This window comes from Acipenser ruthenus, chromosome 43 (genome assembly GCF_902713425.1).
Source record: "Acipenser ruthenus chromosome 43, fAciRut3.2 maternal haplotype, whole genome shotgun sequence".
In the NCBI taxonomy this organism is placed as follows: domain Eukaryota; kingdom Metazoa; phylum Chordata; class Actinopteri; order Acipenseriformes; family Acipenseridae; genus Acipenser; species Acipenser ruthenus.
Window position 1 is genome coordinate 6939055 of NC_081231.1, and position 25898 is coordinate 6964952.

The 25898-nt window shown below is 41.2% G+C and overlaps 2 protein-coding genes across 4 annotated transcripts in view; one reads left to right on the top strand and one right to left on the bottom strand.

Annotated features, from left to right (window-relative positions):
• The window catches only part of LOC117424012 (butyrophilin subfamily 1 member A1-like), a 403039-nt gene that overhangs the window by 182110 nt on the left and 195031 nt on the right, over positions 1-25898 (top strand). The gene's annotated exons all lie outside the window — the stretch shown is intronic.
• The window catches only part of LOC131709363 (zinc finger protein ZFP2-like), a 319568-nt gene continuing 302770 nt past the window's right edge, over positions 9101-25898 (bottom strand). Inside the window, exons 1-2 of one of the 3 annotated variants that reach the window (XM_059011841.1) lie at positions 20118-20614; positions 9101-13159 (exon numbers count right to left, since the gene is read on the bottom strand). In XM_059011841.1, the coding sequence (XP_058867824.1) occupies positions 11694-13159; positions 20118-20562 (1911 nt within the window). In that variant the 5' untranslated portion in view covers positions 20563-20614 and the 3' untranslated portion in view covers positions 9101-11693. Of the gene's footprint in view, positions 13160-20117; positions 20615-25898 lie in introns of those variants that run through there. The other 2 variants (XM_059011840.1, XM_059011839.1) reach the window with 2 other exon arrangements.

Below are 25898 nucleotides of genomic sequence, written 5' to 3' on the forward strand. Positions count from 1 at the left end.
TGGTGAGTTTATTAACACAGCGATCCTGTTACACTGACTGTGTCTGGTGAGTTTATTAACACAGCGATCCTGTTACACTGACTGTGTCTGGTGAGTTTATTAACACAGTGATCCTGTTACACTGGCTGTGTCTGGTGAGTTTATTAACACAGTGATCCTGTTACACTGACTGTGTCTGGTGAGTTTATTAACACAGCGATCCTGTTACACTGACTGTGTCTGGTGAGTTTATTAACACAGCGATCCTGTTACACTGACTGTGTCTGGTGAGTTTATTAACACAGCGATCCTGTTACACTGACTGTGTCTGGTGAGTTTATTAACACAGCGATCCTGTTACACTGACTGTGTCTGGTGAGTTTATTAACACAGCGATCCTGTTACATTGACTGTGTCTGGTGAGTTTATTAATGTCTTGTAACAATTGTAAGTCTCCCTGGATAAGGGTGTCTGCTAAGAAATAAATAATAATAAAATAATAATAATATTCATTCAGTCCTGTGGATTTCTGTCATCTTATCTTTCACACTATCTTTGTGTCAGAACAGAACAGTTACTGATTGGAGCTGCACTGGAAACAGTAACACTTCAAGCCAGTTAAAGGAAGTGATACAAGTCATTAGTAGAATAGCAACTTGAAGAATGGATGACTTTGTAGACTTCCTAGTAATGGCTGTTATAATTACTTTTTATTAATAACAAGTACATTAAAAGTAATTCCAGTAGATTCATGTATTTTTTTTTATAATTATTCAAATTTTGTAGTAATTTGTTTTTTTAATACAAGTTAAAAATATTTACTATGTTATCGTGTTATCCAAAGCCACTCAAATTGAGGGAAACAGGAGCCCTTATTTGTCATCTTCTGTATTTCAGAGGGACGCCCAAAGCCTGCACTGACCCGGGAGCCTGCAGGAGAGATACTTGAAGGAGACACGGTCACCCTGAGCTGTGTGGTTGAGGGGGGCTCTGGTGGATGGAGATATCTCTGGTACAAAGACAGGCAGGGAGGTCCAGTGTACCAGACTGACAGCAGCAGTGGAACTGGAGCCGGATACACAATCAGTGCTGCTGCTCTGTCCCACAGTGGAGAGTACTGGTGTGGAGCTGGACGGGGCAGGAACACGTCTTACTCACAATACAGCGATCCCATCTGGGTAAATGTAACTGGTGAGTAATACAGAATCTCCTTCCTTTTCACTAAAGCTTTGCCATCAGCAGTAGGGGGTGCTGTTTGGTTCTTCTAGAGGTGATTGGGAGCCTCAATCCTCAATTCTCTAATATTCTATTTCTAATTATATTCCTCTCTGTGCTTCTCTGTCTACTAAAATATCTAAGTTTCTCAACTACTCTGCCACACAGTAGCTAAAATCAAAGCAATATCTGATATATAGAACACCATGACAAAGCATATAAAAACAATAATAATCTTGTTGCTGATTTTTGAATACCAAGAAAAAAAAACACAAAGACATATTAATTTAATGATTTCAGAGTGGGACTTAAACTCATGACTAACACTGTTGTAAGTGAGGACTCAACTCATTATGCTTCATAGCTGTGTTTGAATGACTTGCAGATTATCAATGCAGATATATCTAAGGGTTTAGAACCTAGGGAGGGGAGGGGGGCAGGATGCTGTGGGATGTTTCAATAGCCTGTTTATAGCTTGTTCCTGTCGTGACTGAAATATTTAGTGTTACCTTTACAGGCAAAATGATAAGGAGCCTCTATACTCCAGCACTGCCTCTGTCTCTCTAAGGAGCCTTTATACTCCAGCACTGCCTCTGTCTCTCTAAGGAGCCTCTATACTCCAGCACTGCCTCTGTCTCTCTAAGGAGCCTCTATACTCCAGCACTGCCTCTGTCTCTGTAAGGAGCCTCTATACTCCAGCGCTGCCTCTGTCTCTCTAAGGAGCCTCTATACTCCAACACTGCCTCTGTCTCTCTAAGGAGCCTCTATACTCCAGCACTGCCTCTGTCTCTCTAAGGAGCCTCTATACTCCAGCACTGCCTCTGTCTCTCTAAGGAGCCTCTATACTCCAACACTGCCTCTGTCTCTCTAAGGAGCCTCTATACTCCAGCACTGCCTCTGTCTCTCTAAGGAGCCTCTATACTCCAGCACTGACTCTGTCTCTCTAAGGAGCCTCTATACTCCAGCACTGCCTCTGTCTCTCTAAGGAGCCTCTATACTCCAGCACTGCCTCTGTCTCTCTAAGGAGCCTCTATACTCCAGCACTGCCTCTGTCTCTCTAAGGAGCCTCTATACTCCAGCACTGCCTCTGTCTCTCTAAGGAGCCTCTATACTCCAGCGCTGCCTCTGTGTCTCTAAGGAGCCTCTATACTCCAACACTGCCTCTGTCTCTCTAAGGAGCCTCTATACTCCAGCACTGCCTCTGTCTCTATAAGGAGCCTCTATACTCCAGCACTGCCTCTGTCTCTCTAAGGAGCAGGGGGCTCTGGGGGAATCCCACTATATGGAAGACGCTGGTTCTGATTGATTTGAATATCTTGGTCAGACAGCTTCAGAATCACTCACCTGTCTTCATGTCATCTTTTCGTAGCTCTGTTCTCCAGGGTGACTCTGACAGCATCTCCAGGAGCCACAGTGAAGGAGGGAGAGGCTCTTAACCTGACCTGTGAGGCAGCAGTGAACAAAACCCCCCGCCCTGAACTCCACTACACCATTGTGAGAGACGGGGAGCCTGTGACTAACAGCACTGACTCTGCACTGTACAGCATAGCCAGCACTGAGAAGAGCCACACTGGGAGCTACACGTGTGCTGTGGAGTCACAGGGAGTGAAGAAGAGCAGCCAGGAGCTACACATTGAACTGCAAAGTAAGATTACAAACCCGTCCTACATGACTATCCTTGATGATTGAAAGTGATCTCACAGTAAAATAGGTCACTTTGTGATCCCATTATATTCCCATTCCTTGAAGAAACAGAATAAACAGACCACAGAATTACCAGCAATTACAACACAATGGATTGAATTATTATTACAATCCACTTCCGAAATGCAATCACTAAATTTATATTTCTTTGTAAATGTTAACCCATTATATTCCTGTGTGAAGAGATAGAGCCTAAACAGACTGCAGAATTACCAGCAATTACAATGCAATGGATTGGTAACAAATACTGCACAGTACAGACACTGTTTTTACACCTTGCAAATTCAGTGGTGTATATTTCCCACTAATGTTTTAGCTACATGCATGGGTTTGATTACATTTTAAACAAATCATTATTATCCACTTTTTGACAAACAATTAAATGAAAACACATTGATTCCCTGACTGAGTATCTTATAAAATGATGTTTCAAATAAAATGCAGTTACAGCAGACAGCCATTCGAGTGACAGAGTGGCTGAAGGCTGTTCCTATAGAGCGAGTGCGAGCAGGGTAATGTTCTTGAATCCCTATCAGCTCAGTCAAGGTGTATGGAAGTCACTCGCACACACTCATACTGTACCTTCCTTCCCCCAGCGTCCTGGCACAGCGCTGTTGCTATTGGCTACAGAGTGAGCTTCACTCTGATTCATTTCATTGTGTTCACTCTGCTGCTCCTTCAATACTGCAGGATCCAAGGTGAGACTCCCAGTCAGTGCACACATTTCACCTGGCCTGTCACAGCACACATGCAGGCTTCTTCTTAAACAGCACAGCCCAGTCTCAGGGATCGTTCATTAAGAATCATTATTTCATCATTAAACATGCACAGCTAGTTTACAAAATACACATTTTGCAAGTTTGTATTTATTTTTGTTAACACAATTATAAGAAACAAACTGAACAATCTGTATATTTTTTTCCAGGTTCCCTGTGTCTCGCTGGTGGTAAGTCAAGGTAAGTCAGTATTATCCAGTATGTGTACAGACAGGGGGCAGCACTCGCTATCTCTACCTGTCATCATCCTTTACAGCACTGAAAATGGAGATGGAAACTTTCTGATTCGCTCTTTAAGAATCCCTCTTACAAACTCTTAACGCTACCCTTCACTTAGACCTGTGTCCTAAGATGCTATACCTCCTCCTCCCCCTCCTCTGATCTCTCTATCTCTGTTCCTCTGGAATCTACCACACTCTCTCCCTCTTCCTCAGCTAAGAACCTTGGAGTCACCCTGGACCCCTGCCTCTCTTATTCCCAGCACATCTCCACTCTGGCACGCACTTGCCGATTCTTCCTGAGCAACATCCGAAGAATCCGACCCTTCCTCACCAACTATGCTACCCAGCTCCTGGTCCAGGCCCTGGTACTCTCCCGCCTAGACTACTGCAACTCCCTCCTGGCTGGCCTCCCTGCGTCTGCCACCCGTCCGCTCCAGCTCATCCAGAACTCTGCTGCTCGCCTGGTGTTCTCTCTACCTCGCTTCGCCCACGCTACTCCACTACTCCGCTCGCTCCACTGGCTCCCGATCACCGCTCGCATCCAGTTCAAGACTCTTGTACTAGCCTACAGATGCCTTGACCAGACTGCACCCAGCTACCTCCAGACCCTCATCTCTCCCTACACCCCCACTCGACCTCTCCGCTCCGCCTGCACTAGAAGACTGGCTCTACCTCCGCTACGCTCCCCTGCCTCCCGAGCCCGCTCCTTCTCCACCCTTGCTCCACAGTGGTGGAACGACCTTCCTACAGATGTCAGGACTGCCCAGTCCCTGACCACATTCCCGCGCCTCCTTAAGACTCACCTCTTCAAACAGCACCTGTAGAACTCCTCTGTTGTATCCTGGGACACTATCACCCTTCATTTAAATATGCTTTATTTTGCTCTTATCTTGCCCCTATTTTACTGCATTTAATCCTGTACTTCAGAATATTGTAATCTGCCAAGTGTTTAACCTGTAGTATTTTGTACTTAATCATATCCTGATGTAACTATCACTATTTAATCATATCCTGATGTAACTTTCACTATTATCTGCTGTATTATTGAATTGTGGTTTGTCACACTTGAAAAAAATATTGTATTTCTTGCTCTTATTGTATGACTTATATTGTAACACTTGAATGTATTTGTATTTGCTTGCGATTGTAAGTCGCCCTGGATAAGGGCATCTGCTAAGAAATAAATAATAATAATAATAATAATAATAAACGGGGTTAATTTGGCTTTTTGGTTTCCAGATGATAAAGATCTAAGGCTTTGACATATTTGACTCATAATCTTTATTCTTTGATTCTTCAATCTAGAGTATTAATAATAACCCTTTGTCAGTAATGTCACAAAGCTGCTGCCTCCACACAGTGTTTTTACAGTTGATACACAGCTGCTCCTTACCCTGAAATGCACTCTGTGATTTCAATGGGACTTGATTACTCTGAAGCCTAGACGTGTCATCATCCTTTAAAGCTTCTGTTATTGCTGCAGTTAAACTCTGAGCCCTCCTTGTGTGTCTCTGACGTCTGTCTCAGGAAAACCTCGGATCAGGATCAGGAGCAGTCAGCAGAGGGGATTGAGCTCTCCAGCCGTGTGCAGCACACTGGAGTGGAACTGGAATAGTGCTGCATTACCAGAGACTGGAGTGGAACTGGAATAGCGCTGCATTACCATAGACTGGAGTGGAACTGGAATAGTGCTGCATTACCAGAGACTGGAGTGGAACTGGAATAGTGCTGCATTACCAGAGACTGGAGTGGAACTGGAATATTTGAGCTTGTGTTTAGTACACACTAGCAGCTGAGCTGATAATCGTATTGATGTTATTTTGTGAAAAAAATAAAGCGTTAATACTGCCTTACAAAAAATGACTCAAAGTGTTCTGAAGTATACGGAACGTGCAGGTGATGTCATAGGTTGTCATGGCAGCGGCGATCATCACGGGAGTGGTCATCCGGGACAAACGCTTGTGGATTTAGAATAAAAAAAATAATATGGAAGACCAAATTCTAAAGTGCATAGAAATGAAAGTGCTGAGGATGAGAATTCATTGCAGAATGAAATGATGAGGGCTCAGAGGTTTCAGTTAAAATCCGACATACACACATATACAATATATACAAATTAATGACAACACAGGGAGAATATATCTCATACATAATAAAGACAATTCATCTATATAATATTAGAAAGAAAGAAAATAACTCTCCTAACCCCTCCCCTCCCACCACCACAACCTTAAAATAACTCTCCTAAACCCTCCCCTCCCTCCCTCCACCCCAACCTTAAAATAACTCTTCTAATCCCTCCACCCCAACCTTAAAATAACTCTCCTAACCCCTGCCCTCCCTCCCTCCCTCCAATTTAGCAAAACCAAACAATTAAAAAACCTCCGGTTTCCAGAATTAAAACAGTATCCAAAGTCAGTACTGAAAACTATAGCATATAGAGTAAGGCCCTAACAGTAATTACAAAAAAAAAAAAAACACATCACAGTATCTAAACCTGTCTATTGATTAACTGTTACAATACCGTAGCTTGCTTCACTCGCTTTGTTTTGGCTGCATTGTCATCATTTTTTTTTAAATGTGGGTGGTGACAGATATTCAGATAAATTGTAACATTGAAGAGGTGGGCTTTGTATTAGAGGCTGGTCCAGTGGTTAAAGAAAAGGGCTTGTAACTAGAAGGTCCCCGGTTCAAATCCCACCTCAGCCACTGACTCATTGTGTGACCCTGAGCAAGTCACTTAACCTCCTTGTGCTCCATCTTTCGGGTGAGACGTAATTGTAAGTGACTCTGCAGCTGATGCATAGTTCACACACCCTAGTCTCTGTAAGTCGCCTTGGATAAAGGCGTCTGCTAAATAAACAACTAATAATTATAATAATAATTAGAAAACTGGTGACAGAGTCGGAAATCGCGCGTGACGGGCAAGTGTATTAATTTGTTACATTATCTGTCTCAATGGGGATTGATTTTATTCTTAATAAAAGGATGGTAAAATGCGATTGACAGGTATCTGGGTAACGGATAACTGAGTGCTGACTATGTATGTGGGATATGTATTCCCATCAAGGATCACAGAAGAGAGGGAAAAAGAGAAGAGAGAGGGAGAGGAAAGAGATGAAGGGAAGGATGGGGGAGAGGGGGAATGAGAAAGGAAGTAGAGGGGGAATGAGAGGAGGAGAGCGGTAGAAAGGGAGTCTGCCGTCCAGATGCTTTTAGTGAAATTAATTTGAACCTTTAGGAGATTAACACAGAGGTGACCATGGACACAGGTGTGAGAAGCCGTGACATTCCACACACTCTAGAGAAAAAATTCTCAAAAGAATTTAATTTAAAAATTGGACAAAACACATTACATTGTTTACAGTCCAGGTCGCGGATGTACCAGCTAAATCTATAGAGCACCCCAGCCCCACATTTATTCCCATTGCCACACTGTATTGTAGATTATTTTGTGCTCTGTAATGAAAGCTTCATCCATTAATCCGGGTTCATACACTTTTTCAAACATCAAAATTCCATACTTTTTTCTAGACTTCCATTTGTTTTTCCCAGACTTGTGTTTTAGTTTCTACTAGTTTTTCAATAGTTACCCACATAGGCGGGCAGCCGCAGAGCATTATAGCTTTTTGATTCAGAGCAGAAGTTGCTCCTGGTTTTCTAACAGTATTTGTCAGAATCTGGAGGTGCATATCTAGGAAGAGACAATGCAGGTATGCAAAAGAGAAGCAAGATACAATCTAAGAAATGCCCAATATTTGAGAACTACGTTGCATTATTTACAAAGAGAATATAAAAAGTTGTATACTGCAAGTATACTTATGTCAAAATAGGATAGTATTATCTGATCAATAGGATACTAAAACCAGACACAAGTATACTTGCAGTATAGTACTTTTCTGTAAGGGATGAGATTGGATTCTAATCCAAACTTCTTTACACCCTCTGTTAAATGTTGAACACTCTGGGAGGTGAAAAATAACAAAAATGAAATAACAAATGTGCAAGTGTGGTATATTAAACATACAAGTCAAACACTGAATACAGCACACCCTCGCTAGAACAACCCTGTTTGGATCCAAAGCCTTTTGTTCGCTATAGTAAAAGGACAATCCAAAACAAACAATATAAACTGTTTTGTTTCAATTGCAAAAGTTAATTTAAATCTTGGTTCATTATTTAAAGAACAAAAAAATCAATGTACAAGTGAACATCAGCATCAGTTTGATTTTAAAATCAGTATTTAATCGTATAATGAAGGCCAGGTAGCGAGGATGTAAATAGTACACTCAGCTGACGGTTTGGATCCGAGACAGTTGCTGCACTCGGTACTGTAAGTTACAAGCAAGCACCATACATTTAAAATAAAACTACCGGTACATTTTATTAATCACATTAAAGCAATGAAAAAAGCGATGTTAACATGCTACGTTTATACAAACCAAGGGGCTGCAGAAAGAGTTTTTTTTTTTTTAAATCCGAGTCGGTGATAATAAAGGCCTGTTCACACTGGAGCTTTTTTTCGTACTCAGTACGGTTCGGTTCGTTTGGAGAGCAGTGTGAACATCAAAGTTCGATTGGCAAACAAACCGAACTGAACTGAACTGAGACCACTAGAAGAGATCGTCTCAGACCGTTTGGCAAAAGAACTGAGTTCAGTTCGCTTAAAAACATTAATGTGAACACTGGACGGTCTCGGTTCTTTTGCAAACAGGAAACAAACCGGGTAGATTTGGCTGTACAGTAGCGTACAGTTACTGCATACACAAACAGGTGGTAAAAATGTCCAGATGAGTGATATGGACAACGGGGGAAACAACGACATTGTTAGAAATTTGATCAGAAAAAAATAAAAAAATCAGACTGACAAAACCCAATGTATTTGCTGTAATATCAACATACCTGGGAATTTATTAAAATTAATAAAAAGCAGCAGTGTGGCGTAGTGGTTAGGGCTCTGGACTCTTGACTGGAGTGTTGTGGGTTCAATCCCAGGTGGGGGACACTGCTGCTGTACCCTTGAGCAAGGTACTTTACCTAAATTGCTCCAGTAAAAAAAAAAACCCAACTGTATAAATGGGTAACTGTATGTAAAAAATAATGTGATATCTTGTAACAATTGTAAGTCGCCCTGGATAAGGGCGTCTGCTAAGAAATAAATAATAATAATAATAATAATAATAATACCGTGGCTCCGGTTGGCTGGTGCGATTGCTATAACCTCTTTTTCTTTTTTTTTTTTTTTTTAAAAAAAAGCTTTTCTTTATTTTTGTAGAATTGTTCAAGTTCATGTTAAATGATGTCAACTGCCTCCAATCGCTTTCATGATTCATCATTGACATTGGGGAAAAAAAAAATCACATTTGCAGAAAATACAGCTGCATGTGGATTACTGTATACGATGTTGTGCGAGGGAGTGTGCAAGCACCAACTTTATTATATAATATAGTACAGTATTTAAGTCAAACATTCCGTTTTTGGCTCGTTGTCCAGTTTTTAACAAACGTCTGTTTGTTAAAGTTATACTTGGTGCGTACGTAAATATGTTTACCAGTGCTGCAAAAAAAACCCCAAAAAACTAAAATACAAAGTATTATATTAAAAAAAGGACCAGATTTTTTTTCTAAATTGTTATATGTTCTTGATTTTGGTTTAGTAAACTTAAAGAAAGAAAACAATGCTATACAGTAGGATGTCCGTCTCAGAGTTTGACAAATAGTTTCCAGGTATGAATTACGTGTTCGCTGTTGTCTTGCATAAATGAAATAAAACACAATTTATTTATTTATCGCTGTACACACTCTATGCTAATGTTTTACACGAGGAGCTACATCCCTAAACAATACATTCCTTTATATCTGCTGTCATTATTACAATACCGTAGTTCTTTTTTAATATACGAGGATTTTATATAAATGAAAAAAAGCAAAACATTAAACAATATATACAGTAGCTACTGTACTGCTATTGTAATTGAATATTTACATAGTGTGAAGAAGCAATGCCAGAAAATGGAAACATCTGATGGTCATTTATTAATAAAAAACGAGTTCACTTGATTATTACAATTATTAATTTCTTAGCAGACACTCTTATCCAGGGCGACTTACAATTGTTACAAGGTATCACATTATTTTTACATAAAATTATTATAATTTTGTTTTACACATTATTTTTACATACCATTACCCATTTATACAGTTGGGTTTTTACTGGAGCAATCTAGGTAAAGTACCTTGCTCAAGGGTACAGCAGCAGTGTCCCCACCTGGAATTGAACCCACAACCCTCCTGTCAAGAGTCCAGAGCCCTAACCACTACTCCACACTGCTGCCCTGATTATTTCAATATGAACACAAGTGAACTGATTCCTGGGAAAACATGGAAGTGAACCACGAAAACGAGCCCCAGTTAATTTCCAAACAAACTCAGTACGTTTGTATACAAGGCAAGTGTGAACAGCTAGCACATTGATACAATGCTTCAAAGCAAACAAACCGAACTAAGGATGTTTGAAATGAACCCAGTTTGAATACACCCTAACTATCGTATTCGATTTTTTTTTCCTGGGTTGGGAAATAACATTAACGATTTAATAAAGGTAACAACAAGATAACACAATGTGAATCTCGGTGAGCAGAGAACAGTAGCTTGTAATTCCAGTTTGTAACTTTGTTTAAAAAATCATAGCCTTGGCTGTCGTAGACTCCATTGTACCCTTCGTTTCACTGGAGCAGACAGTCATGTGACATATACCAGTGCGCTGACTGGATAGGATTGCTTTTGAGTTGTGAGGACGTTGTCAGGGGTGTTACACTGGGCAATCCTCGTGGGATTTGGTCACAAGCAACATAGCTGCTACTAGTAAACTGTCTAGACAGTTACTGCTAGAGCTGCTGACCCGCTTTAGAGATCAATTATTATTAATAATAAAAGTAATCGCAGAATCATTTTCATTCTCCCGTGATGCTAGTAAAATTCCAGACTTTTTCAAGACTTTCCTAACGGAGACGTGGTTTTTCAAGCATTTTCAAGCCCTGGAAATCAGTTTTGCATTTTTCCAGACTTCCAGACTAGTGTACGAACCCTGATTAATAGTCATAGCTCAGCTACATTTTCATTGGGAATTTGTCACCAAGTGCAAGGGATGAGACCGCTATGACCGCTATGACTTTCTGTACCCAAGATCCGTACACATGCCTGCTGCACTGCTATTACTCGAGGCACTTTACAAAAGCAACACAAACACAAGCATGGACAATGCACACTGCAAAGAGACACGTCACGCAATATTCACTCATTCATGTCATAATACAGTCATGCAACACTATCAGTTTTCATTCGTTTTTGAATCGTGATGTCTTTACAAGACACATCCTCCAGGCGGTTGCCCAGTAAGGACGCTGCAGTCTCGTCTCTGGGATGCTACATTAGGGGTCTGGATACTCATTCCCGTCAATTTATTTATTTTCAAGTTAATGAAGTTCAAATGTTAAATCCTGAAACTCATTTCCACACTGAGTTATTGATTTCTCCCAACTTGTCCATCAGATGAGGTGTGGAATAGTTTCCTTTCTGCATATTCTCGCTCCCAGGCACTGACTGCATTGACATTGAGTTAAACTGACAGCAGAGAAGCCTCTTGTGACGTGTTAGCGTCACCGCCCACTTTGACAGAGAGCAAGAGAGTTGATTTGCATTTTTACATTTTCAAATGCATGCTCTTAAGAGTGATTCACAAAACATACATGCTGAAAAAATGGACCGCAAAGGGTTAAGAGTGATACACAAAACAGTCTTTAAGGTTTCTCTCCTCTGTGAATTCGCTGGTGTTTTTGAACGGCTTGTTTAAGACGGAAACTCTTCCTACAGTCAGAGCAGCAACACAGTTTCTCTCCTGTGTGAACTCGCTGGTGTTTTTTTAGGCTTACTAACTGACTGAATCTCTTCCCACAGCAAGAGCAGTGATACGGTTTAGCTCCTGTGTGAGTTCGCTGGTGTGAAACAAGGCTGTCTGACCGACTGAAACTCTTCTCACAGTCAGAGCAGTGATAGGGTTTCTCTCCTGTGTGAGTTCGCTGGTGTCCTTTTAGCCTTCCTAACTGACTGAAACTCTTCCCACAGTCAGAGCAGTGATACGGTTTCTCTCCTGTGTGAGTTCGCTGGTGTGAAACAAGGCTGTTTGACTGTCTGAAACTCTTCCCACAGTCAAAACAGTGATACGGTTTCTCTCCTGTGTGAGTTCGCTGGTGTGAAACAAGGCTGTCTGACCGACTGAAATTCTTCCCACAGTCAGAACAGTGATACGGTTTCTCTCCTGTGTGAGTTCGCTGGTGTGAAACAAGGTGGTCTGACCGACTGAAACTCTTCCCACAGTCCGAGCAGTGATATGGTTTCTCTCCTGTGTGAGTTCGCTGGTGTGGAACAAGGCTGTCTGACCAACTGAAACTCTTCCCACAGTCAGAACAGTGATACGGTTTCTCTCCTGTGTGAGTTCGCTGGTGTCCTTTTAGGCTTCCTAACTGACTGAAACTCTTCCCACAGTCAGAACAGTGATACGGTTTCTTTCCTGTGTGAGTTCGTTGGTGTCCTTTTAGGCTTCCTAACTGACTGAAACTCTTCCCACAGTCAGAACAGTGATACGGTTTCTCTCCTGTGTGAACTCGCTGGTGTTCTTTTAGGCTTCCTAACTGTCTGAAACTCTTCCCACAGTCAGAGCAGCGATACGGTTTCTCTCCTGTGTGAGTTCGCTGGTGTGAAACAAGGCTGCCTGACCGACTGAAATTCTTCCCACAGTCAGAACAGTGATACGGTTTCTCTCCTGTGTGAGTTCGCTGGTGTGAAACAAGGCTGTCTGACCGACTGAAACTCTTCCCACAGTCCGAGCAGTGATACGGTTTCTCTCCTGTGTGAGTTCGCTGGTGTAAAACAAGGCTGTTTGACTGACTGAAACTCTTCCCACAGTCAGAACAGTGATACGGTTTCTCTCCTGTGTGAGTTCGCTCGTGTAAAACAAGGCTGTTTAACTGACTGAAACTCTTCCCACAGTCAAAGCAGTGATACGGTTTCTCTCCTGTGTGAATTCGCTGGTGTTGTTTTAGGTTTCTAAAATGATTGAAACTCTTCCCACAGTCAGAGCAGTGATACGGTTTCTCGCCTGTGTGAGTTCGTTGGGTTTTGTTTAAATGCCCTATCTGCATGAAACCTTTCCCACAGTCAGGATATTCTCCACCGCCTGCCCTCGCTTTAGCTGCTGGACTGGAACCTGGAAAACATGAACAGGAAAGAAAGTAAGAGGGGCTGCTTGTAGGCTTAAGGTTGGTTCATAATTCAGACTCCGACATAATTTGTGGTTGGAGTCGAGGGTCTCTGACCCTATGTGACAGGTCACACACACTCTTGCGACATGCGTCTTTTTTGGAAAGTCGTACAGCCTTTTCTCATGCGTCTGTAACCTGAAATCGCTTGTGGTCTGCGCCGGATGTATCACATTCATCTGCAGTGATGTATGAATCAACTCTTAGGGCATGTGCAGGGCCGGATTAACACATAGGCAAATTAGATATACAGATAAAACTTGACTTCACTGACGTTCGAACCGAGGCATGCATCTCAAAATCAAATTGTCCTGACGGGTGTTATGCAGATTTCTGTACCCCATAGAATTGTGTATCCCCTGTGCAGATGCAGTTTCTCAAAGATCGCTGGACGTGCACGCACGATATTTCTGTGCCCGAGCCCCACTGTGTTGTCAAGCACTGCCATGGAGTTCAACAACAGTGGAGGAGTGGATTAAAGCATATGAATTTCAGCTGTGGGGGCTTGCACTGGGTTACACCAGCTTAAAGTTAAAAACTTAGAGTAAGTAGCGGGGTTCCAAAAATATAGCGTTCCACATCCCCATGTGTTGCTACAACTGTTTAAATAACGTACCTGTCATTTCTTTTCAATGCTAACATCATGACAACTTTTTACACATAACTTTAAAGCATGTTTCAAAGGTCTTTTCAAAATGCCCACCCTAGTGCACTGATAGCGTCAGGATTATTGCCAACATTGTCAGGTAACACAGCAATAGTGATCCATGATGTGGTACGGAACAGAAAAAACAGAGCACGTAAGGTTTTTTGTTAGGGGTGGGAATTTCGAATAATAAGATATTCGAATATACCAAGAATGAGTTTCGACTCCTCAACCTCTAATTACTCATAACAGTGACAGGTCCTTAGAAAGAATTAGCAGCAACCACACATAGGGACGCTGTTGCAAAGTGGGTAAGTGAGTGCAGGTCAAGGCAATGCAGCAGTGCAGAAGAAAACAGACAGACAATTATATCGAGGTGCAAGGGTGTGTGTTGGTTTCACAATGTCCAGAGGCTGACGGCAATCAGCTGTAAATAATACTGTTGTAAAGCGATACAGTGGTGAGTATCACTTCGATTAGAATCCCCGGGTTTGAGCCGTAACAAAAAGTCCTGTTCTTTTAACACCCACACGTAACACAAAACACAGACACAGTTCTTTAGTGAGTGATTTTAGTGCTCGTGGTGCGTAATACAATTTGTTGTAGTGAGGGAAGTGCTGGTGTCCGGGTTTGATGCTGGCCTGTGGCTACAGCTCCGGATCGTGTTAGTAGTCTTAGAAACAAACAAACATACAAACAAACACAACACTCACGTTTTTTGTTAGGGGTGGGAATTTCGAATAATAAGATATTTGCAGGCGATCTGATTCAAACATTCAAAATCCTAAAAGGTATAGACAATGTCGACCCAGGGGACTTTTTTGACCTGAAAAAAGAAACAAGGACCAGGGGTCACAAATGGAGATTAGATAAAGGGACATTCAGAACAGAAAATAGGAGGCACTTTTTTACACAGAGAATTGTGAGGGTCTGGAACCAACTCCCCAGTAATGTTGCTGAAGCTGACACCCTGGGATCCTTCAAGAAGCTGCTTGATGAGATTCTGGGATCAATAAGCTACTAACAACCAAACAAGCAAGATGGGCTGAATGGCCTCCTCTCGTTTGTAAACTTTCTTATGTTCTTATGCACAGTTCCTATAGAAAGTCTACACCCCCTTGAACTTTTTTCACATTTTGTTGTGTCAGTGCCTCAGAGTTTCATGCATTTAAATGAGGATTTTTTCCACTTATCTACACACCATACTCCACACTGTTAAGGGGAAAAAAGTTTTTTTTTTCATTGAGAAAAAGATGATATATTACAAATACAAAACTGGAAGATCATAATTGGATAAGTCTCCAACCCCCTGAGTTAATACTCGGTGGAAGCACCTTTGGCAGCAATTACAGCTGTGAGTCTGTTGGGATAGGTCTCTACCAACTTTGCACACCTAGATTTGGCAATATTTGACCATTCTTCTTTACAAAACTGTTAAAGCTCTGTCAAGTTCCTTGGGGAGTGTTGACGGAAATTTTCGATTGGATTTAGGTCGGGGCTCTGACTGGGCCACTCAAAGACATTTACCTTTTTGTTCCTTAGCCACTCCAGTGTAGATTTGGCTGTGTGCTTTGGGTCGTTGTCATGCTGAAAGATGAACTTCCGTCTCAGTTTCCGGTTTCTTGCAGAGGGCAGCAGGTTTTCCTCAAGGACTTCACTGTACTTTGCTCCAATCATTTTCCCTTCTATCCTGACAAGTGCCCCAGTCCCTGCCGATGAGAAACATCCCCATAACACCATGCTTCACAGTAGGGATGGTGTTCTTTGGGTGATGCGCTGTGTTGGGTTTGTGCCAAAAATAATGCTTTGAATTTAGGCCAAAAAGTTCCATTTTAGTTTTGTCAGACCAAAAAACTTTTTGCCACATGGCTACAGAATCTCCTGCGTGTTTTTTTTGCATACTTCAAACAGGATTCAAGGTGGGCTTTCTTGAGTAACGGCTTCCTTCTTGCCACCCTACCATACAGACCAGATTTGCGGAGTGCTTGGGATATTGTTGTCACATGCACACTTTGACCAGTCTTGGCCATAAAAGCCTGTAGCTCTTGCAAAGTTGCCATTGGCCTCTTGGTAGCCTCTCTGATCAGTCTCCTTGCTCAGTCATCCAGTTTGGAGGGACGGCCTGATTTAGGCAGGGTCTTGGTGGTGCCATACACCTTCCACTTCTTAATAATCGTCTTGACCGTGCTCCAAGGGATATTCAACGCCTTTGGTATTTTTTTTATACCCATCCCCTCATCTGTGCCTTTCAACAACTTTGTCCCGGAGTTCTTTTGAAAGCGCCTTGGTGCTCATGGTCTTTGCTTTGAAATGCACTACCCAGCAGAGGGAACCTACAGAAACTGCCGAATTTATCCTGAAATCACTACAATTTAACACAGGTGGAGGCCACTTAACTTGGTGTGTGATTTTGAAGGCTATTGGTTACACCTGAGCTAATTTAGGATTGCTATTACAAGCTGGGTGGACACTTATCCAAACAAGCTATTTCAGTTTTTATTTTTAATTAATTTTCTACAAATTTCCAGAATATTTCTTTCACTTGGAAGTTGTGGGGTAGGACGGCACTGTATGTGTATATATATATATATATATATATATATATATATATATATATATATATAGTCACCGAATGTCAATGTTGGAAAGGATCCAGAAGACTGGAAATAAACACATGACCCAGCCCACGCATTCCTATTGGACAAACTAGAGATGGGCTGTCTTTACAAAACAGGGCTTGTTTTGATAAAAGGTTATCCTGACCTCTGGCAACTCCATTGTAAAATATATATATATATATATATATATATAGTGTTTCTTTACAAATTCCTTTTGTGATCCTTTTTGTTCATTAACTTTTTAAAAGTATTTTAAAGTGCAACATTATTATTATTATTAGTATTATTATGTCGTTGTTGTTAAGCACTACATAATGACCATCTTGATTATTATCATTATCATTACCATTATTATTATTATTATTATTATCATTATCATTATCATTATTATTATTATTATTATTATTATTATTATCATTATCATTATCATTATTATTATTATTATTATTATTATTATCATTATCATTATCATTATTATTATTATTATTATCATTATCATTATTATTATTATTATTATTATTATCATTATCATTATTATTATTATTATTATTATTATTATTATTATTATTCGTGTTATTCTGCAAATCTATTTTTTGCTACACTTCTTCATAAACGCTGTTGAAGACTGTGACACATCAGATCATGTGTTTGAGTCATCTCTGATTTCATTTACTTATGAATGATTATATTTTCTATGCATTCAGACATTCTATCAGTAAACTAAAAACACGTATCCCCGAATTTGACATGAAGTGTTGTGTTCAGATAAAAGTGTTAACATCCTCACCCCATGGATGGGACGTGTTTTGAGGCGTGTGTTTGACGTGTGTCAAGGGTGTTAACCTTACTTCAGATTGGTCAGCTTCAAAGCGTTCTCAAAGCGACGTCGCTCGCATAACTCGCTGCTCGTGTGGATACTCCCATTTGACTGCAATGACTTCTAAATTATTTGCTTGTGTTGCTCGCGTTCCGTGTGGATATGGCTTAATAAACAAAAAGCCTTTTTTCAGTCGAGACGCCTCACATCTCTAAAAGATGCACTGCTTGCTTGTTTCAGTCGAGACGCCTCACATCCCCACTGCACACAGTAAAAGATGCACTGCTTGCTTGTTTCAGTCGAGACGCCTCACATCCCCACTGCACACAGTAAAAGATGCACTGCTTGCTTGTTTCAGTCGAGACGCCTCACATCCCCACTGCACACAGTAAAAGATGCACTGCTTGCTTGTTTCAGTCGAGACGCCTCACATCCCCACTGCACACAGTAAAAGATGCACTGCTTGCTTGTTTCAGTCGAGACGCATCCCCACTGCGCACAGTAAAAGATGCACTGCTTGCTTGTTTCAGTCGAGACGCCTCACATCCCCACTGCGCAAAGTAAAAGATGCACTGCTTGCTTGTTTCAGTCAAGACGCCTCACATCCCCACTGCACACAGTAAAAGATGCACTGCTTGTTTGTTTCAGTCGAGACGCCTCACATCTCCACTGCACACAGTAAAAGATGCACTGCTTGCTTGTTTCAGTCGAGACGCCTCACCTATCAGTGAGGTGACAATTGTAGTGGCTGATCACTTTTAACTTGCTCCTCTGTGAAAATACCATGCCAAGCTTTTTCGGGTGTAGTTAGCTCATTTTTCCATTTGTTTTAGAAATTAACGAGTACTCGAAACTTGATCACACTGTTTCGAGTAGTAATTTCATTTTGAATACTCGATTATTCAGACTCACCCCTGTTTTATGGATCTCTCTTCCTGCAGCGATTTAGAGTACAGATCTCAAACCTCAGTGCACTAGAGCAGACATTTCTAAAAGAGCTTTGCAACAGACTAAAGTCATGTGTTAAAAGTTGTCTGGAAGTGAAGAATGAAAAGAAATGACAGGTGCGTTATTTAAACAGTTGTAGCAACACGTGGGGACGTGGAACGCTATATTTTTCAGAACCCCGCTATATACTCTTTATAGCCTTTACTTTATGTGTAAAAGCAAAGTCAGTAAAGACTGACGCTGGTGAAACTGAGCCCTGGGATCAAAATCTGCCCTCAGAGTTCTCCTGTAATATTTCGGGTCTATTTCTTCTAAAACACCCTACAATTATATATTTTTCAATAGCATTACATTTAGGGGTGTTAATCATTTAAAGTTTAAACGGTTAAACGTTAGCAAAGTGTCAAATGTTTTTAATTTTGCTTAATTGTTTAAACTTTGTCAAATGTGCAGTTCAAATATTAAGAACAGGAGGGTGTCTGCAAATAACGGCTACTCAGAGTTTTCTTTCGTTGTCCATTTCCTACCTTTGTCACGTGACATCATTGTCACTGGATATTCACCTCGCAATTTCCAGCATGCTTTTGCTCTCATGACTATCAATGTTATCTTCAGGAGATCTAAATAACCGAAGCGCTGTCTGGGCACATTGTGATATAAAGGGAGACTGTGCTCTGCAGAGCTTAGTTACAGCAGCAGTACAGGAACAATGTTAAAATATATGAAAATACAACTAGTGGTGCTGGATCTAGTGAGGAGGAGGTGGAGCCGAGGCAAACAACAATGCAAGTGCATGGCTGGTAGTGCAGGAAACGTGATAAAACTCGGGCTGAAAACACAATACCATGGCTGATTACTGAGACGATCGCAACTGATTCAACAAGGTCATGTGTTTTGTTGATCCAGATTTTTAGTCTTGCTGGTTTGCATTAAATCCTTGAGTGTGAGTGTGTGCTGGTACGGCAGATCAGCGCGTTGCTAGGATACACACTTCAAGCCTTTACATTCGTCTTGGAGAAGACAAATCACAAGCAGGCCTATTGGATGCACGGCTTCTTGATTTAAAAATTAAGGCAACACTATTTTTAACTATTAAATCTACCAATTACCTTTTGTTTCAAAGCATGTTGTGTTTGGATTATATGGCAATATTATAGAAAAATAAGATGAATTTAGTACAATTGTTACATTAGTCACGGTTTGTGAGATTAATTCAAACGCTTTGCTTTTGGACATAAAATGTGAACAGTATTGAAAAGCCATAGTTCAGAAATTACTTCTGTTAAATACAGTATTTTAAATTATTATTACAATGTTAATCTGATGCAGACGCACGCATATTCTTTTCAGTTGTTAAATGTAAGTCCTTTGTATTTTTTGTTTTTTATATAATTGAAGTGTTCTCATTTGAATGCAAGTCGTGCCTTTTTGTTCAACTATTATGCACACACTGTTTTATCACTGATCATTTACAGAAAGCTATTTATTTAAAAAGATATAGAACTCTCAATGTTTTTACTTGAACGTTTAAACTATATATTTGTAAAAGTCTAAAATAAATGTAATGGAATCAAGCACCCCTAATAACGCTACACATGTACAATAATATCCCTCTATTTAGACACTGAACATTTCTAATGTTATATACAGTACTTTAGCTCTTCTCCCCTTGGTATAATCGGGTAGGAGTGCCAGTGTGAAAGGGGCTTATATCTGTATCTTAAGATCACCAGTAGTGAGTCCTATCCTGAACTGGTGTGAGTGGTACAGGAAAAACAAATAGCTAGTAATGTAACCCACATGCTCCCTCCCTCCCTCTCTGCCACACTATCACGCAATCTAGAATGACAATGTCACAGCTACTGGGAGTCACTCACCTGCTAGACTGCATTCTGAATGTGACTGCCCGTCTTCCTTTCCACCTCCTTGCATGCTGTTGGGAGAGCCTTCCTCTCCAGCGTCTTGCTCTCTCACACAGACTCTCTCCAGCTTAGGGATGTTTGGTTTGAAGTCCTTGGATTCTTCCTTCCCTGGTTCCATGTGGGCAAACTCTACTTCAGGGGGCTCCTGTTTAATATGGTTAATTTCCAGCACCTCTTCTTGTTTCACAGGATGGGGTTCTTCTGTCTGAGAGATCTCCAATTCACTGTGCTCAGCTTTAATCTCAGATACCTCTGGCTGACTGCTGTCACATTGCATCTCACAGAGCTCCTGTTTAATAGGGAGGGAAGCCAGCCCAGCGACCTCCGCTCTAAAGGGGGCAAGTTCAGGTTCAGAGAACTCCTCTTTAATCTGGACAGATTCCATCTTCACACTGTCCATGACAGCACACAGGATTCTGCTTAGTAGCAGCTGAAAAAGAAATGCATTTATTTAAATATAGTGCTATAGGATTCTATCTACTCTAATCTCAAGAATGATGGATGAAAGTTACTAGAGTTCTCTTTTCGTTAAATAAGTATGTTTGGTGTTTTATAATACATTCATACAAGACTGATCAGCAGAGTCATTTTGTCCTCAAACCTGGTTGTTAGGAGCTTATTGTTCCTTTTAGGAGGCTGTGTGGTCCAGTGGTTAAATAAACAGGCTTGTAACCAGGAGGTCCCCGGTTCAAATCCCAGCTCAGCCACTGACTCATTGTGTGACCCTGAGCAAGTCACTTAACCTCCTTGTGCTCCGTCTTTCAGGTGAGACGTTGTTGTAAGTGACTCTGCAGCTGATGCATAGCTCACACACCACTTTGTGATGGTGGTCCACTATGAAAGGCGTTATATAAAACTAAAGATTATTACTATTATTATTATTATTATTATTATTATTATTAGAATCTGTTTCTTGAAGGATCGAGGGTGTCACTTCAACAACGTTACTGGGGAGTTGGCTCCAGACTCTCATGATTCTCTGTGTAAAAAAGTGCCTCCTATTTTCTCTTCCAAATAGCCCTTTATCTAATTTCCACACACATACATAATGAGATGTAAGAGAGTAATAAGAATTAAAAATAAATAAATCCCTAGAGAATTGTGTTTATTTATTACCTTAAAATAAGTACTACATACATAAACAGTGTGTTGTTGTGGCAATTGGTGATCAAAGAAATAATAAAGTAAAATAAAACAAAATAAAATCAATAAATAATAAGGTCATCGCCTTACAGTGATGACTTTGAAGTCATAATGCATGGCAAGTGTTATTAGGGAATGCTGTGTCGCGTTTTCAAGCGCGTCACTGAGCTGCGCTGCGAGGTTTGGAGACGCGCTTCTCTACAAGCTGCGTGTGACGTCAGAAAGACAGCAGCCACGAGCAGCCGGCGCGCGCTCCGGGTAACAGAACGAAACCCGTATTGACCCGCGAGACGCTTTCAGAACAATGAGAATCTGTCTGGAAACCCGCGAAGCTGTCAGCCCTGAAACACACAGACTGTGAATGAGAGGATGAGAAGAAAAACAAACGCGCTGACACAGACACGCCGCTTCACAAATACAACACACACACACACAAAAACAACGCGCTCCTACCACACTACAACCCGGACCTTTCAAAATAATACAATATAACAGCGCTCTGTAGTTTATAAACACATTGTAGAGCTCCATGCAGACTCTCTCACCTCCTCTCTGCTCTCCCTCAGTGTCTGAACGGATAAAACAACGCGCTCCTACCACACTACAACCCGGACCTTTCAAAATAATACAATATAACAGCGCTCTGTAGTTTATAAACACATTGTAGAGCTCCATGCAGACTCTCTCACCTCCTCTCTGCTCTCCCTCAGTGTCTGAACGGATAAAACAACGCGCTCCTACCACACTACAACCCGGACCTTTCAAAATAATACAATATAACAGCGCTCTGTAGTTTATAAACACATTGTAGAGCTCCATGCAGACTCTCTCACCTCCTCTCTGCTCTCCCTCAGTGTCTGAACGGATAAAACAACGCGCTCCTACCACACTACAACCCGGACCTTTCAAAATAATACAATATAACAGCGCTCTGTAGTTTATAAACACATTGTAGAGCTCCATGCAGACTCTCTCACCTCCTCTCTGCTCTCCCTCAGTGTCTGAACGGATAAAACAACGCGCTCCTACCACACTACAACCCGGACCTTTCAAAATAATACAATATAACAGCGCTCTGTAGTTTATAAACACATTGTAGAGCTCCATGCAGACTCTCTCACCTCCTCTCTGCTCTCCCTCAGTGTCTGAACGGATAAAACAACGCGCTCCTACCACACTACAACCCGGACCTTTCAAAATAATACAATATAACAGCGCTCTGTAGTTTATAAACACATTGTAGAGCTCCATGCAGACTCTCTCACCTCCTCTCTGCTCTCCCTCAGTGTCTGAACGGATAAAACAACGCGCTCCTACCACACTACAACCCGGACCTTTCAAAATAATACAATATAACAGCGCTCTGTAGTTTATAAACACATTGTAGAGCTCCATGCAGACTCTCTCACCTCCTCTCTGCTCTCCCTCAGTGTCTGAACGGATAAAACAACGCGCTCCTACCACACTACAACCCGGACCTTTCAAAATAATACAATATAACAGCGCTCTGTAGTTTATAAACACATTGTAGAGCTCCATGCAGACTCTCTCACCTCCTCTCTGCTCTCCCTCAGTGTCTGAACGGATAAAACAACGCGCTCCTACCACACTACAACCCGGACCTTTCAAAATAATACAATATAACAGCGCTCTGTAGTTTATAAACACATTGTAGAGCTCCATGCAGACTCTCTCACCTCCTCTCTGCTCTCCCTCAGTGTCTGAACGGATAAAACAACGCGCTCCTACCACACTACAACCCGGACCTTTCAAAATAATACAATATAACAGCGCTCTGTAGTTTATAAACACATTGTAGAGCTCCATGCAGACTCTCTCACCTCCTCTCTGCTCTCCCTCAGTGTCTGAACGGATAAAACAACGCGCTCCTACCACACTACAACCCGGACCTTTCAAAATAATACAATATAACAGCGCTCTGTAGTTTATAAACACATTGTAGAGCTCCATGCAGACTCTCTCACCTCCTCTCTGCTCTCCCTCAGTGTCTGAACGGATAAAACAACGCGCTCCTACCACACTACAACCCGGACCTTTCAAAATAATACAATATAACAGCGCTCTGTAGTTTATAAACACATTGTAGAGCTCCATGCAGACTCTCTCACCTCCTCTCTGCTCTCCCTCAGTGTCTGAACGGGTCTGTCTGGCACAGAACGAGGAATATACCAATCACAAAATACAAACCGATCAGCGCGGTTTAACAATTCATCTAATATGAACCGCAAAGGGAATTGTGATACCGGGGATCTTTTAATAAAAAATGAATATGACTTTCAATTTTAACATCATAATAGAGCTGTTTGTAGCTCTATATTTTTCCCAGTGAATACAATTTGAATTCAGGTAACCCCTCCCCCATGCCGGAGTTGGTATAGTCCTTTCTCTATCAGGCGGCAGCAGCGTCGATGCAGCGAGTTTCACGCAGATATATAATCTGTGTTTCGTGTAATTATATTGATATTTCCCGTCCTCTTCTTCCGAATGAGATGTTCAAACACTAACGCGATACCCCTGATAATGTTTTTTTTAGAAGTATATTAATTTAATTCAAGTTGAGCGCCGTTGTCACAAACAGATCCACAATGGCGCAGGCATGCTCGCAGTTTCATAGCTTTCTCTTCGCTAGTTAATTAAAGACTGGCGTAAAAGCTTTGAAAAGATGTCCTGAGGTGTCTTATTGTGATTAAAAAGCGTCCCATTCCACAAGAAAATAATAATGAAATCAGATCATATATGTTAGAGAGTGAGAGGTTTGTATTAAACAGTCCAGTTACAGTATTTTTTAAATGTTTTAGTAGTTTAACTGCTTATGACTGCCCAGATTGGAAACAAAGGTAAATATTCTCATACAATACTCTGCATTTATATTACTGCTCCCAACAGTACTTTCTGTAAAGCTGTATTTGGGTCTATAGTTGTTGTCCCCGGTCTGTACCAAGTGTATTCATTCAGGAGAAGCAGAGTCTTCAGTAACACAAGTGGAGGGGCAGCACAGGGACGTTACAATGAGGGGCACATTGTAGTTATTTATTTTAAATTGTTTTAAATGCTTCAACACTATCGTATAGTACTTTAGATAGTATATGTTTACATATATATACATTCCAATTGGGATTATTTTGTGTTTAAGGAATGTGATCATCAGAAATACTGTAACGGGAAATAAGCAGCCTAGAGAATGTGTGCATTGCAGAAAGCGTGTATTATTAAAACATGACGAGACATCTCTCAGGTTTTATTAATAAGCACCAGTATTCTATCTGAGTGACAATTTACAAGTTAAATTGCAACAAAACCCTCAAAATGTAAGTGCTTCAATGTATCCAGTAGGTGGCACCAAAACACTGTTCATCTTTTACACTGTACAGTTTAGACTGCATTGGTTGATAATGTACATTCCTCCTTGAATGAGTTCAGTAAAAAGGGGCGGACCTAGATATTTCAAACAGAATTACTGATATTTTTGTGATACAATACTGAAATGATTGGGTATTTTTAGCACAATATAAAGCATTCTTTAATTCTTAGTTTAAACTGCTGCATAATAAAGTGAATGTGCACAAACATTTGTGTTTAGTTTGTAAGTCTTCAAATAGATTATTATGTTGAACCCATTTTGCTTTTTAAATGATACCTTCAATGTTCTATTATTATTTATTTTTTAGCAGACGCCCTTATCCAGGGCAACTTACAATTGTTACAAGATATCACATTATTTTTACATACAATTCCCCATTTATACAGTTGGGTTTTTACTGGAGCAATCTAGGTAAAGTACCTTGCTCAAGGGTACAGCAGCAGCGTCCCCCCACCTGGGATAGAACCCACGACCCTCCAGTCAAGAGTCCAGAGCCCTACCACTACTCCACACTGCTGCTCTGACAGTGTGTGTGTCTGAGTCAGTGTGTGTGTGTCACTGTGTGAGAGTCTCAGTGTGTCGGTATGTGTGTGTGGGGGGGGGGGGGGGGGGGGGGGTGTCAGTGTGTGTCTGTCGGTGTGTGTGCGCGTGTCAGTGTGTGTGTGTCTCAGTTTGAGAGAGTGTCAGTGTGTGTCAGTGTCTGTCTGGGCGTGTGTGTGTCTGTCTATGTGTCTGTCTCAGTGTGCCTGTGTGTGTGTGTCAGTTTAGTATTATTATTATTATTATTTATTTCTTAGCAGACGCCCTTATCCAGGGCGACTTACAATTGTTACAAGATATCACATTATTTTTACATACAATTCCTCATTTATATAGTTGGTGTTTTACGGGAGCAATCTAGATAAACCCACGACCCTCCGGTCAAGAGTCCAGAGCCCTAACCACTACTCCACACTGCTGCTCTGACAGTGTATGTGTGTGTGTGCGTGCGTGTGTTTCTGTGTCTCAGTGCGTGTGTGTCAGTTTGTTTGTGTGTGTGGGTGTCTGTGTGTGTCATTGTGTGTCTGTGTGACTCGGTGTGTGTGTCGGTGTTTGTGTGTTTGTTTGTCAGTGTGTGTGTCAGTGCGTGTGTCTGTGTGTGAGTTAGTGTGTCAATGTATGTTTGTGTGTGTGTCTGTATCAGTGTGTGTCTGTGTGTCAGTGTGTGTCTG